General features: G+C 43.2%; 2 protein-coding genes across 2 annotated transcripts in view; both read left to right on the top strand.

The window, feature by feature from the left end:
- Positions 1–1,715, top strand: part of NUP205 (nucleoporin 205) — a 95,076-nt gene extending 93,361 nt beyond the window's left edge. The window contains exon 43 of the mRNA XM_019545142.1: positions 1,106–1,715. Coding sequence (XP_019400687.1) covers positions 1,106–1,258 — 153 coding nt within the window. The 3' untranslated portion in view covers positions 1,259–1,715. The remainder of the gene's footprint in view (positions 1–1,105) is intronic.
- A 3,423-nt stretch (positions 1,716–5,138) lies between these two features.
- ARL1 (ADP ribosylation factor like GTPase 1) lies at positions 5,139–12,117 on the top strand. The gene is made up of 6 exons (XM_019545143.1): positions 5,139–5,247; positions 7,869–8,006; positions 8,692–8,773; positions 9,995–10,106; positions 10,843–11,021; positions 11,765–12,117. The coding sequence occupies exons 1-6, from the start codon at positions 5,244–5,246 to the stop codon at positions 11,793–11,795; spliced, it is 546 nt and encodes a 181-aa protein (XP_019400688.1). The 5' UTR covers positions 5,139–5,243; the 3' UTR covers positions 11,796–12,117.
- The last annotated feature ends 505 nt before the right edge of the window (positions 12,118–12,622 follow it).

Below are 12,622 nucleotides of genomic sequence, written 5' to 3'. Positions count from 1 at the left end.
ATACCAAACAAAATACAGAGAGCTAAATAATTGGCAAACAGTATTTATTGGCCATGACCTTATTTTCTCATAAATTTGGCAAATAAGTTGCAACTATTAAATTATTGGCTTCAGTTTAATAGGTTAAGATATAGAATACTATTGTTCTTATTCTCCAAACACGTGTAGGTATGTATATAGCAGGATGTGCTGCATTATTAAATTAGAAGGACGGATATGCATATTTGGAGCCTAAAATGGTAATATTTTGCTTCACCCAAGAAAAAAACACTTTCCATAGATACCTTTTTGTATATAAAGTAAGCCAGGGCTGTTCAACTTTCAGGCAGTTGGGGGCCACACACTACATGGGCTGCAGACCAAAGCTGCTTGCTGTACAGACAGCACGCCCACCCCAGCTCTTTCCCACTGTGTGCAGCCCAGTGCTGCACTCCATTTGTACCCCTTGTAGACAGGCGGGCTCTTCTTCCCTCCCATCCACCCAGGCAGCCCATGTCTCCTACAGCATAGGCAGCCTGGCTCCTCCCTGCTGTACATACAGCACACCGCTCCTTTCCCATCCCTGCTCCTTTCACCTACCTGCAGAGTGGACAGCCGGGCGCCTTCCTTTCACATTTGGCATGAGCAGTCCAACCCTGTCCCCTAATGTACATTCAGCCAAGGCCTCCTGGTCCCCCACTGTGCAGGCAGGCTGGGCACCCTGGCCCCTTCTTGCTGTGCTGCCCAAACCCCCCAAAGCAGGAACAGGAAATTGAAGCCAGAGGAAGGATGGGAGCCTAAAGAACCCAGCTGCTAGTGTGCAATGTTGGGAAGTGGAGTGTAGGCTGGGTAGGAGCCTTGGGCACACAAGTTAACCCTTAGGTGTCTGCACATAGACTACAGGCCGCCAGTTGCACAGCCCTGCATTAGACTGAAATACAGCAGAGAAAGATGTGATTAGCATTTACTAAAGGAGACAAAAAGAATGCATGCCTCCTTGGAGAGTGCTTGAAGCAGATGTGCAGGAGCTTGGGATTGGGGCAATTGGTAGCTGAGGATGGCAAGACTCCTTAGAAAAAAGAGGACTCGACATTGTCAATTTCAACAAATCTTTTCTGTTTCTCAGCTTCAGCTTGAAGCCACCAACAGCTTTGGTGAATCTCTCCAGAAAAAGCTCCTTGACATAGAAGGATTGTACTCTAAAGTCCGATCACGCTACACCTTTATTCAAGCACTTGTTAGACGTATCCGTGGTCTACTAAGGATATCAAGGACCTGACAGACTTGTTCATGTTGCCTGCCTCTCCAAGCAGTGAACCAGGACACACTGTCACCCTCAGATTTTATACACCTGTTTTCTAAATAATGGGCAAAAATATTTTGTTATCTTTTTTTTCTTATAATTAATGGATCAGTTTTGTGTATTCTTTTCTACCTGCACCCATTCTCACTAGAAAAATAAAGGATTTTTTTTAAGCGAGTCATGATCACTGAAAATGGACTGAAAATACTTGTTACTGAAGACACTGGAGATAGGAAAATATTGTGAGCATTTTAAACTTTGTATCTGTGCACTACACACACATCCATGTGACAATTTAAAAGAAAAGCAAAACTGTCAAGCCCCATTTCTACTGTTCTGAGTGATGCCATCTTTCACTGTGGTTCACAAACTCTTCGGAAAAATGGATTTCTGGGTCTAGTCTGTGAGAATAAAATATGTATCCTTAAAATGGCTTGGGAGGTGGCATGCTGTTGTCCTACCCAATTACTGTCTTGTTTCTGGTCCCTCTTGCCTTTTCCTTTTTCCAGCAGATATAGGTGCATGTTCACTCTCATGTTTATAATTCTGGATATTAAGAATGTGAAATATAGGGAGGGTGGTTGACCCAAGCTGAGGAAATGGGACTGGAAAAGCTTGATGTCTGTTTACTTCCTTCTTTGTTTAGCCTGGCCTGAGTCTTAGGCTTCCTTTACGTGCGTGCACTGCTACTGTGCTAGACAAGGGACATAAGACAGATAAGGGACGGAATGAAATATGGGATAAAGAAATATGGGTGGTAAGGTTGTCTGGTAGGGAAAGATGAGACCCATAAGAGAAAGAGACACCTAATAATCTTTTACATAGAGAAGGCCAGTAAATCAGTAGATTCTGTGGTGTGTATATATAGCCACTGAACTGCCTCATTTTTAGAATTTAGTCTCTAACTCTGTATATTTGCAAATGATTTCTATCTTTGGAGTTTCCATTGCTTTGTATACTTGTTCACTTTAGCGTCAAATTATTGTGTGCAGAATCGATTGAAATATTTTTTGTATAATAATTTGTGGTCCAGTCTTTCAGTTTGTAGTCATTAGTTTTGAAAGAGTAGTCTTGGATATAAACTGTTCATTTAATGAAGTTCTAGTTATTTTAAAACCATTTCCGTCTCCCCCTTGCATTCACATTTTTTATTCCCTCACCCCTCCCCCCCCATCAGAAAATAAGTGGAGAGGTTTCCCTCTGCAGTACAGTATAATAATTCTGGAAATCTGCTGGCTTAGTACATTTTCCTGCATCTTGGACAGGGACAGTAAGATGATGGTATTTGTATAGTATTCCTAGAACAGATTAATGGAATTAAGGAAGTACGGGGTTGGTTGAATGGTCTGTAAGGTGGATAGAAAGCTGGCTCAATATCTCATCTGGCTCAGTGTCTAGTTGGCAGCCAGGATCAAGTGGAGTGAGTGCCCCAGGGGTCAGTCTGGGGCTGGTTTTATTCAGTATCTTCACTGATCTGGAAGATGGGATGGAGCGCATCCTCAGCAATTTTGTAGATGACACCAAGCTGTGGGGAGCGGAGGATACGCTGGAAAGTAGGGCTAAGATTCGGAGAAACCTCAACAAATTAGAGGACTGGACTAAAAGAAATCTCATGAGGTTCAACAAGGACAAGTGGACAGTCCTGTATTTAGGATGGAACAATCCCATGCACCAGTACAGGCTGGGCACCGATTGGCTAAGCAGCAGCTCTAAAGAAAAGGACCTGGGGGTTACAATGGACAATGAGCTGAATATGAGCCAAGTGTGCTCTTGTGAAGAAGGCAAATGGCATCCTGGACAGAATTAGTAGAAACGTTGCCAGCAGATCAAGGGAAGTGATCCTTCCACTATCCGGCACTGGTGAGCCCACATTGAGTACTGTGCCCAGTTTTGGGGCAACAGAAATGGTGAGGGACCTGGGGCACTGAGGAAAGGCTGAGGAAATTGGGTTTATTTAGTCTAGAGAAGAGAAGAACACCGGGGCTGGGGGGGAGTGGATTTAATATCAGGAGTCAACTACACGAAAGATGGTTCCAAAGAGAATGGAGCTGTATCAGTGACAGATAAAAGAACAAGGAGCAATAAGGTGAAGTTGCAGCAAGGGAGGTTTAGGTTAAATATTAGGAAGAACCTTCTTGTGAGGAGGGTAGTAAAACACTGGAACAGGTTACCCAAGGAGGTGGTGGACTCTCCATCCTTGGAGGCTTTTAAGACTTGGTTAGACAAAGCCTTGGCTGGGATGATCTAGCTGGGGCTAGTCTTGCTTTGAGGGGGCATTGTGGGTCTGAATTTTTTTTATTTTGGCAAATTATTCTCCCTTGTGCTAGGGCTCTGAATGCCAAGGAAATTTAGACATGACTTATTCACTTTTACCCCAATGTGAATGATGATGCTGTAACTTCACAGTGTAGTTTTATTATTTCGATAATTTTGTAATAATCTGCATCATTTTAACTAAGGTTTTTATATATAGCGGTAGACCCTACTAAGTTAGTTAAAGCAAATATTAAGTAAAACCATTCTTTTGCTTTGCTCTCTTTCTCTGTTAAAATATAGGTTGTTTTGCTGTTCACTTCTGGCCACCTTCCATCCAACACATTAATGTTTTATTAAGTAATCCTGATAAATATGCCTATGTTATTGTTATGTCATATTATAACACAACACTAATTATTTAGAATCGTATTATTTCTATTATCATTACACTATTATGGCAGTATTACACTAGTATTAGTATTACAGCATTATTACTATTACTCTTATTACTGTTTAATCTTCTACATGATAACAATGGTGCCAAGTCAACTGTAATTATCATTTAGACTAGAAACTTTTTAGGGAATCTTGTTTTCATAACTGGCAGTATAGAACAAATTGCAAAGGCTGTGCAGATGCATAATAGTATTTCTGTCCAGAAAATACAAGCACTACCAGCCAGTCCTAGTTAAAGCAGTTCCAGGAATAGCTTGGATAGAGAAAGGAAGGTAGGAAGACTTTAACACTATTATTATTTTGCCTTGGTTTTTTTTTTTCCTGAAATGAGTTAAACCTTGATGTTGCTGACTGTTCCTGAAATACCTTGAAAGGGAGCCCCAATTTAAAAAACAACCCCCCCCAAAAAAACAGTAGTAACGCCCTGGGGTTTGTTTTAATTCTGCTTTGGTGCCTGCTTTTTTGTCACTTTGTGGAACAAAAACCTTACCTAGAGCTTAAAACTCGCTGAAACGAGTATGGTTCATTGCAACGGCCAGTGCACTTAGTTACTGCACGGGATTCTTTGCTAAGAATGATTATTCCCATTTTAGTATCAACGTTTTCACTAATGAAGTGGCCCAGCACCCGCAGGGGGCCGAGGCCCTGGTCGGATGAGGAAGGAGGGCGCGAAGGGGCGTTACCTGGTAGCGGGCGGTTCCTTACAGACGGAAGCCAAGCAGCAGGGGAAGAAGCGCCCATGACAGAGCACGGGCACTGCGACGCCTAGGTCACCCCCGCCAGTGTTCAGGACTGCGCAGCTCCCCTGCCGCTCAATCTGCGCTTTGTTCCCTCGCAGCCTGACGTTGCTGCACGCGGCACAGACGCAGGCTCCCAGTTAAGAACCAAGCCTCGCCCCTTCCCTTGTGTCGTCACCTTTCCTTTATGCCCCGCCCTCTCCCTCGTGTCGTCACCCTTTGAAGCCCCGCCCCCCTCAGCTGGCTCTAGAGCCCGATCCGCGGCGGCAGATTCGCGCTGGTATTACGACGACTAGCAAACTTCTGTTTGGAAGCCGAGGGGGAGCGGAGCGCGCATGCGCAGAGCTCCCCCGCCCTTCTCAGCCGAGCCATGAGTCCAGTCCTAAGTCTAGCGGCCGGAAGGGGCGGAGCCGGACGGGGCGGGCGCTGCGCTCACCTGGCTGCGGAAGCGTTCGACGTGGAAGCAGCGGGCTGCGGCCTCTGTCTGGTGTGGCGCGGAGCAACGGCTCGTCATGGGTGAGCGCCGGGCTCCTCCGCCCTCTCCGCGGCGGGTTGCGCTGCCTTGCGCCGCGCTCTGTAGAGGCCCCGCACGGCTGCCGGGGCCGCGCTGTCCAGCCCTTGCCCCAGCGCCCTCCGCCCGACCCGAGCTCCCGGACGAGCCCGGGCAAGGGTTGCGCCCCCCGTCTGCCGCCCAGTCCGGCCCTTTCCTGACCCAGATCCATGCCCCTGAGCGGAAGCGCCAGCCGCTGGGGAAGCTGCGGCCTGTCCCTGGCTGGAGGGTAGGGGAGAGGCGGCAGGACCATGTGGTAGCAGTACCTGTGTCCAGCTTGGGGCATTTCCTGGCTTATGGGTTTTGTTGCTTGCCTGCTCTCCCCCTTTCTGCTACCTTGTGTGTCTAGGTGCCGTTAGGCCTCCCTCAGAGGCACTGAGCTTGGCTGCAGCCCAGGCTGGGGGGTGCTAGTGCGCCTGCTGGGACCAGAGCTGGGGGGCCCTGGCCAGAGGGCTCTGCTCGGCCTCAAGCCGATTGCCAGCTTTGGGGGCGGGGAGGAATTTCACCCCCTGGTCCGATTGGTACAGCTGTGGGGGGTCTCTTGCTCTACCTAGTCCTCTGCTGGGCTCTCTTGAGCGTATGTTCACCTTCTACAGAAGCAGGACGTTGGTTACTATGGTGGCCCTGCTTTACCTGGGGCAGGTTGGGCTGCTAGGTCTGGGCTGGGTCCGGGTGGTCTTAGATAGAGTTTAGAAAGATGATAGATTTGTATAGGGATGATCCTGCTTCAGGAGAGGTTTGACCTCAGGAGGCCCCTTGCAGCCTCACTTCTCTGGCTGTAGGACTCTAGCCAGGAACCTCTGGGTTTCAGTCCCAGCAGAACGGAAACCCCCATCAAAACCCCCAGCCTTGGCAGCAGCCAGTGGTGTCCCAGTCAAAGAAACTAACCAGCAAAGCTGTGCTAATGCAAGGTCAGGTGTAGACAAATGCAGACTGCTTAGTGACGGTTGTTTGTGGTGTCCCAAATCATGGTGCTAACGTATTGCATGCCCAGTTTCATTGCACCAGGGCTGTTATTGATGGAGCGCTGGGAGTATTGCGGGGCTTTCACATTTTTCTCCAACAGCCACTGCAGAGCAGCAAGTGGAAGACAGACTAGGATGCTAAGCGCTGATATTTCTTGTTAACTTTTATAACATTATAGTGGTTAATGCTTGTGGGTGGGGATGTGTCGTGCCATAAAACACTACTTCTACATGTCTTTAAACTACTAGTCAAGGAGGATTTTTAATAGTTCTATGAATTCTTTTCTTTTATGTCTCTTGCATCCACTAAGTATAGCATGGTGCCTGGCCTAGATGCCATTTAAGCAGGGTTTATTCCAACAGCTAGCTTAACAAATGGATTGGAGCTTTTTATCTCCCTAAAGAAATCTAATAGCCCACAGTTGCCTTGGGTGATTCAGGGTTTGCTAGTAAATAAGCATCTTATAGATATTAGGCTGAAAGTTAAAAAGAATGAAAGTCGTGAGGCAATAACCTGATGCATTTAAAAATAGCTGCATATAGCACACAAACTCAAAAGTACTTCAAGATTAAATCCTGGGGTTGGAGGTAATATGACTCACTATTTTTATTTATTTTTTGTTCCTGTATCAGCATAATAGTGTCCACCAGAAAGCATTTCCCTTTTGGAGCCTAAAATATTGGGCAGGTGGTATTTTGGTTTGACAAGGAGTTTTCTTCTCTAAGTACAACCATTTAATGTAAAGCTTCATTTGGGAATTCCATCTAGTAGTATCTTCTGGAAAGTCAAATTTTGAACACTTGCTCCAAGATTTACAGTGACAGTTTTTCTAGTTAATATTTGACCATAAAGATTAAAAAAACTTGTGCCCAAAAAGAAGTTGGGTAATTAATCTCCCCTGCTAGGCCATACTAGCTTGTCTTCCTCTGCAGTGGAAATGTAGTCAGGTAAAGTTACTAAAGTCAGAGGTTTCCAACCCCTGGGCTGCAGCTCGGAAGTGGGTCACAAAGGGTTGGCTGCCGGACTGGAAGTCCAGAAGTGACCAGCATACTGTGGATTGGCAGCCAACCCTTTTTTACACTGAGTATAAAAAAGGGTTGGCTGCCGGTCCACAGTGTGCTGGTCCGCAGTCTAAAAAAGTTGGGAACCACGGATTTAAGTCACCTCTCTGTTCAACCAGGTTGCTTCCAATCTAGATGAGCACTTCTAGAGATGGATAGACACTTGAATAAATATATTAATACTGTTCCATACTCTTAGTTTAGTAGGGAGACTGTTGTACAGTTAACACAAATGCAATTAGAGGGAAATAGAAATGCCAGAAATTAGTTCTTTGTCTCTCAAAGGTAGAGTAGCAGTAAATGTTAACTATAGCAGGAACACTGGCTGCTGCAACCTGATCTAGCTGGCTGAAGTGGAACATCTGGAGGCAAACAGCAAGGGTATGGATGGCTGACCAGGCAGCTAACTTAGCAACAGCTTGAGATGGTTCCAGTTCCGTCAGAGGGAAGAACCCTAGTATTGCAGCTGTACTTCCTGCTGCTTACGGTGATGTATCAAAGCTGTCAGACTTCCTGGTGGTGTTTCCACACTGATTCTACTCTGTTTTTCCATTTTTTAGGGGGCTTTTTTTCGACCATCTTTTCCAGTTTGTTTGGCACGCGAGAGATGAGAATTTTGATCTTGGGACTTGATGGGGCAGGAAAGACAACAATTCTCTACAGATTACAAGTTGGAGAAGTTGTTACCACTATTCCCAGTGAGTGAACCCCCACCCCCTCCCCCTGCAACCTGTTTCACTATAAATAACTTCTGTTTCTGAAATGCGCACATGTATGAATTGTGTTGGCCTTGCTTGTTTCAAAGGGTTTCAAGGTTTTGGAACCTAATGTTGCATTAACTGTATATTGTTACTATTGTGTGCGGTGGGAGCTCTGAAAGAAGTGTTGAGACTTGCTTAAATTTTACCGTTTTTTTTAAGTAAGTTCCTGTTTGCAGGATATAAATGTGGAATAAGGTGTAATGGTAGTTCAGCAAAATCTGGGCATGAAATGTAGCTTTAAAATGAATTCTGGAGACCCTGTCTCTGTTCCTCATATCAAACTGCAGGGAAGGAAGTATGATAAGCCTATTCTTACTGCTTTATTTGATAGAGAAACCAGCTCTGAATCTCTGAATCTTAGTTACAGTTACATCTTATACATATATTGCTTGTTTTGTAACTTTGAATTATTTTTCTTTTTAAAAACTGCATCTTTGATTTCTCTTGAAACATTCTTTGAATGCTTATTTGAAGCTGTTACAATCTGTTAAGAGGCACATACATAAGCTCTTAAGTCAGATTCTTCAAATGTGATAAGTAAAATATTAAAACAGATGTTGTAATAAAAACTTGTTGTAATGTTTTTCTCAAAAGCAGCACCAAAATGGTCTCTCTCTTTCAGCAATTGGTTTCAATGTTGAGACAGTAACATATAAGAATCTTAAATTTCAAGTCTGGGACTTGGGAGGACAGACAAGTATCAGGTAACAAATGTTACTTTATTAAGACTGAAATGGCAAAGCTAATTTGAATAAGGAATAGGGCCTGACTTTTTTTTTTTTTCCCAGATGGTTGAGTACTTAAGATTCACACTTGGTTTCCAAAGTATTTGGCACTTCTGAAAATCAGTCCAAGTTGGTTTTGTGGCCTGTTTTTTCAAAAGCACCCAATCAATAATGAAATACTGCTGTCTAGAAAGGTTTTTAGTCTTCTTTGTTGCTATCCCTATTTTAGATACAAAAACCAACTAGAAAGTGAACCCATTTGCAAACAGAAGTACAGGTTTCCCTTGCCAACTGCTGGAGTTAGGTTCCTGAATATTCCTGTGGTTGGCAAGACAAAAGGCTTATGGGGAAAAATGGCAGGTGGTGGGCTGATGTGAAGCCATGGAAAACCATGGTTACTCAAAACTGTGTACCATGATAGCCAAAATGGGATATAGATTAAGCGTGGATACTCAAAACTGGTTCGTGAGGGAAACCTGTATTAAATCACTTTAAATAATCCATTATCTTAGGCAATAGGTTGAGAGAGTGTAAACTAGTAGTGGTTAGTCTTAATTGCAGACTTTTTTTTTTTTCTTTGAATAGGCTATAGGAGTTGGAAGTAAGGTTTTCTCTTGGGGACCCAGGTGTTGTTAGATGCACTCTTTTCTCCCTCTCTGCTAAAGACCATTACTGCTTTACTTGGCTGCAAATGCTCTTGATCCTGAGTAAAACAGTTCTGAAATGTGATTCTTTACCTGTGATCCTTGTTAGTGGCCAGTCTGTTTTTAAAGAGTTGCTTAAACCACATCTTTTGCTTGCTTTAAATGTTCTAGCTGTTGTCTGACTAAGAAAAATCCATGGCAGAGTTAATGTTTTTACACAGCTAGGCTTTTGATAAATATTGCAAAAGCTAGGGTCAGAAACAGTGGATTAAGATTTGCTGTGTTTTCCTCCTTTCAATAACTAAACTTCCTTTGGCAGAACCTCATTCTCCCAATAAATAATGATGCTCAAGTTGTTTTGCCCTCTCCCCCTTCAGGGTTCTTTTCCTTCCTTTCTGCTACTAGTTGTTCCTAGGGTCACTTTCCTGGGAGAAAACTGTCTATCCTTGGGTAAAGTGAGTTTTTCAAGTTACGGCCAAAGCACCAATAAAATTTCAGGTTACCTTGGTGTAAACGTGAATGACACCCCCTCCCCTTCTTTTCCCCCCCACACTAGGCCATATTGGCGATGTTACTACTCTAATACAGATGCAGTCATTTATGTAGTAGACAGCTGTGATCGAGACAGAATTGGCATTTCAAAATCGGAACTTGTCGCTATGTTGGAGGTAAGGAATAAAAAAAAAAAGGATGCTCTTTATATAATTAAAGTAAGAGCTATTGTTTGAGGCAAGATTTGTAATCTAAAACAACCAGTGCATATCTGGTCATGGAATCAAGTTGCGATTTCCTCATTTATACTCTCTGAACAACCCCTTGCCAAGTTTTTGGTTGTGGGTGTTCTGCAGTGAACTTCAATTCTCTATTCCTTGCATCTTACCATGTTGCCAGGTCTGACCAGCCTGTGTATGACCTACAGGTTTGAATATCGTAATCTGTTTAATAGAATGGCTAGCTACTAAAAGGTTTCACCACTCAAGGCTGACTGCCAGACTTGCATTTAAACAGAACATTACTTCACAAGCAAGGATGATGGAATTGGGTTTTAGTAGGTGAGCTTTTGTTGTAAATCCATGCATAAACTTTGTTATAATTTATAGGGAAAATAAAATATACTGTAAGCAGTCTCTAGTTACAAAACTGATCCAAGCAGTATTATGTAGGCAGTAAAGTGAGTCTACATCAAATTTTAATTGTAGCTTTATTTGTAAGCCCCAATCTGTCTTATGAAGGGATTCTGTAAAGCATATCATTGAAACTGAAGAAAACAATACTTAGTCTAGTCACTTTAGTTCTTAGCCATTAGGTAAGTTTTTGCTGCATTAAAACACAACTGCATGTTTGTTTAACCCTCTTCACGGGGGGGTGGGGAAGTCCAGTGACTTAACTGAGTTTCTGTTTTAGGAAGAAGAGCTGAAGAAAGCCATTTTAGTGGTGTTTGCAAACAAACAGGACATGGAACAGGCCATGACTCCTACAGAAATGGCAAACTCGCTTGGCCTACCAGCTTTGAAGGACCGAAAATGGCAGATCTTTAAGACTTCTGCAACCAAAGGCACCGGGCTTGATGAGGCCATGGAATGGTAAGGAGCTCTTTCTGTCCAAAATACAGTTAGTGATCAAGTCTTTCCTGTTAATGCTAAAACTGTGATTCCTAAAAGGGAAATGTGCACTTGTCAAGTATGCAAATATACCTGTGGACAAGATGAGTGACTAGACAACTGGGAATCATGACTTAAAAGGAAAGATTGAATGACTTGGAACTACTTAGTCTGGAGAAGAAAAGACTTGATTAGTCTTCAAACACCTGAAGATAGTTATAAAGAGGATGATGGTTAGATTATTCTCTGTGGCTGCAGGGGACATTTTTGCTGGATATTAGGAAGCTCATTCGAGTGGCTGAGCATTGGAGCAGGCTACCTGGAGAGGCTGCTAAATCTTATCTTCGGAAGATTTTCAAGAGCAGGTTGTATAGCATGATTTACAGGGGGAGTGTTCCTGCCTTTTGGGCAAGAGTTGGACTAGATGATCTCTTGAGGTCCCTGGCCAGACCTCTTATTCTGTGATCTCTTCAATCTCTTCTTTTCAGAGTTGAATTTGAAAAATAGATGTCTGACATTATGCTGTCAACTTGTAACTTGTTTCAAACTTACTCTTGTTTTATTCACAGGATGTTAATGGGAATGAAAGATCTCAAAAAGTTTCTTAGCTTCAGTAGCTGACTCAGTGTTAATAAAGACACAATAGCTAAGGCCTTCTGCATACAAAAGGGGCTGGAATTGCACAGGAATAAGTGCCACTAGTAAACTGAACTTTTTCTCCACAGGCTGGTGGAGACCTTGAAGAGCAGACAGTAAGCAGGCTTTTGACCAATAACATTCAGTTACATCCAACATCCCTCTTTCTGCAAACAAGTTTAATGCCACAGCTGCTGTAAATAGGACTGACTGAATCTGACTTCTGTAAAAAGTGGATAACTTATCTTGAACTGCAAACATACACTGAAAGTCTGTGTACATTATATACTGCATTGTCTTGCTTTCCTTTGTTTTAAAGGTATGTACTTATGTTGATTTGTATGGAAGAGAATTGGAAATATTTGCTGGAGTTTTTCTATTGTTTTGAATTCTAGTGGCTATCTTATTCATGTAATAACACTAATAAAATTTTGAACTGTCACTAGGGTAGCCTAGATTTCTCTGTTGTGTATATTTCCCCCCTCAATGCCTGTGAGATTTGATGTTAATTATGACTATAGCCAATACACTGCTGTTAGTTTTCTACTTGAAGGCTCCCTTTTCATCAGTTCTGAGGCTAGGAATGAAAACTGTGTGTATAATAAGGGAGTTTCCTACATTTAACATACCTACTTGTTTGTTATATAGTAGGTACCTGAAGTAGATTTAGAGTATCTGGCACAGGTACCTAAATGACCAGAGTAGTTCAGTCCATATTTCTGTCACTTCTTTGCACCACTTCAGCCTGGGGGAATGGTGGAAGTATTTTCTCCCCCAGCCACTCAATAGTACTGCGCCCTCATACAAAGAACTAGAAACAGGTTTGACAACATTCTAACTACACAGCTACATACAGCTAATGTTGGTTTAAGGCATACTAAAAGGTGTCTTGCCCGTACCCTCCATTGAAGGTTTTGTCTAATCCACCAGTGCCTCTGAGAAGCACT

This window comes from Crocodylus porosus, unplaced genomic scaffold (assembly GCF_001723895.1).
Source record: "Crocodylus porosus isolate Cpor-Errol unplaced genomic scaffold, CroPor_comp1, whole genome shotgun sequence".
NCBI lineage: Eukaryota > Metazoa > Chordata > Crocodylia > Crocodylidae > Crocodylus > Crocodylus porosus.
This window is presented reverse-complemented; position numbering and strand designations above follow the sequence as displayed.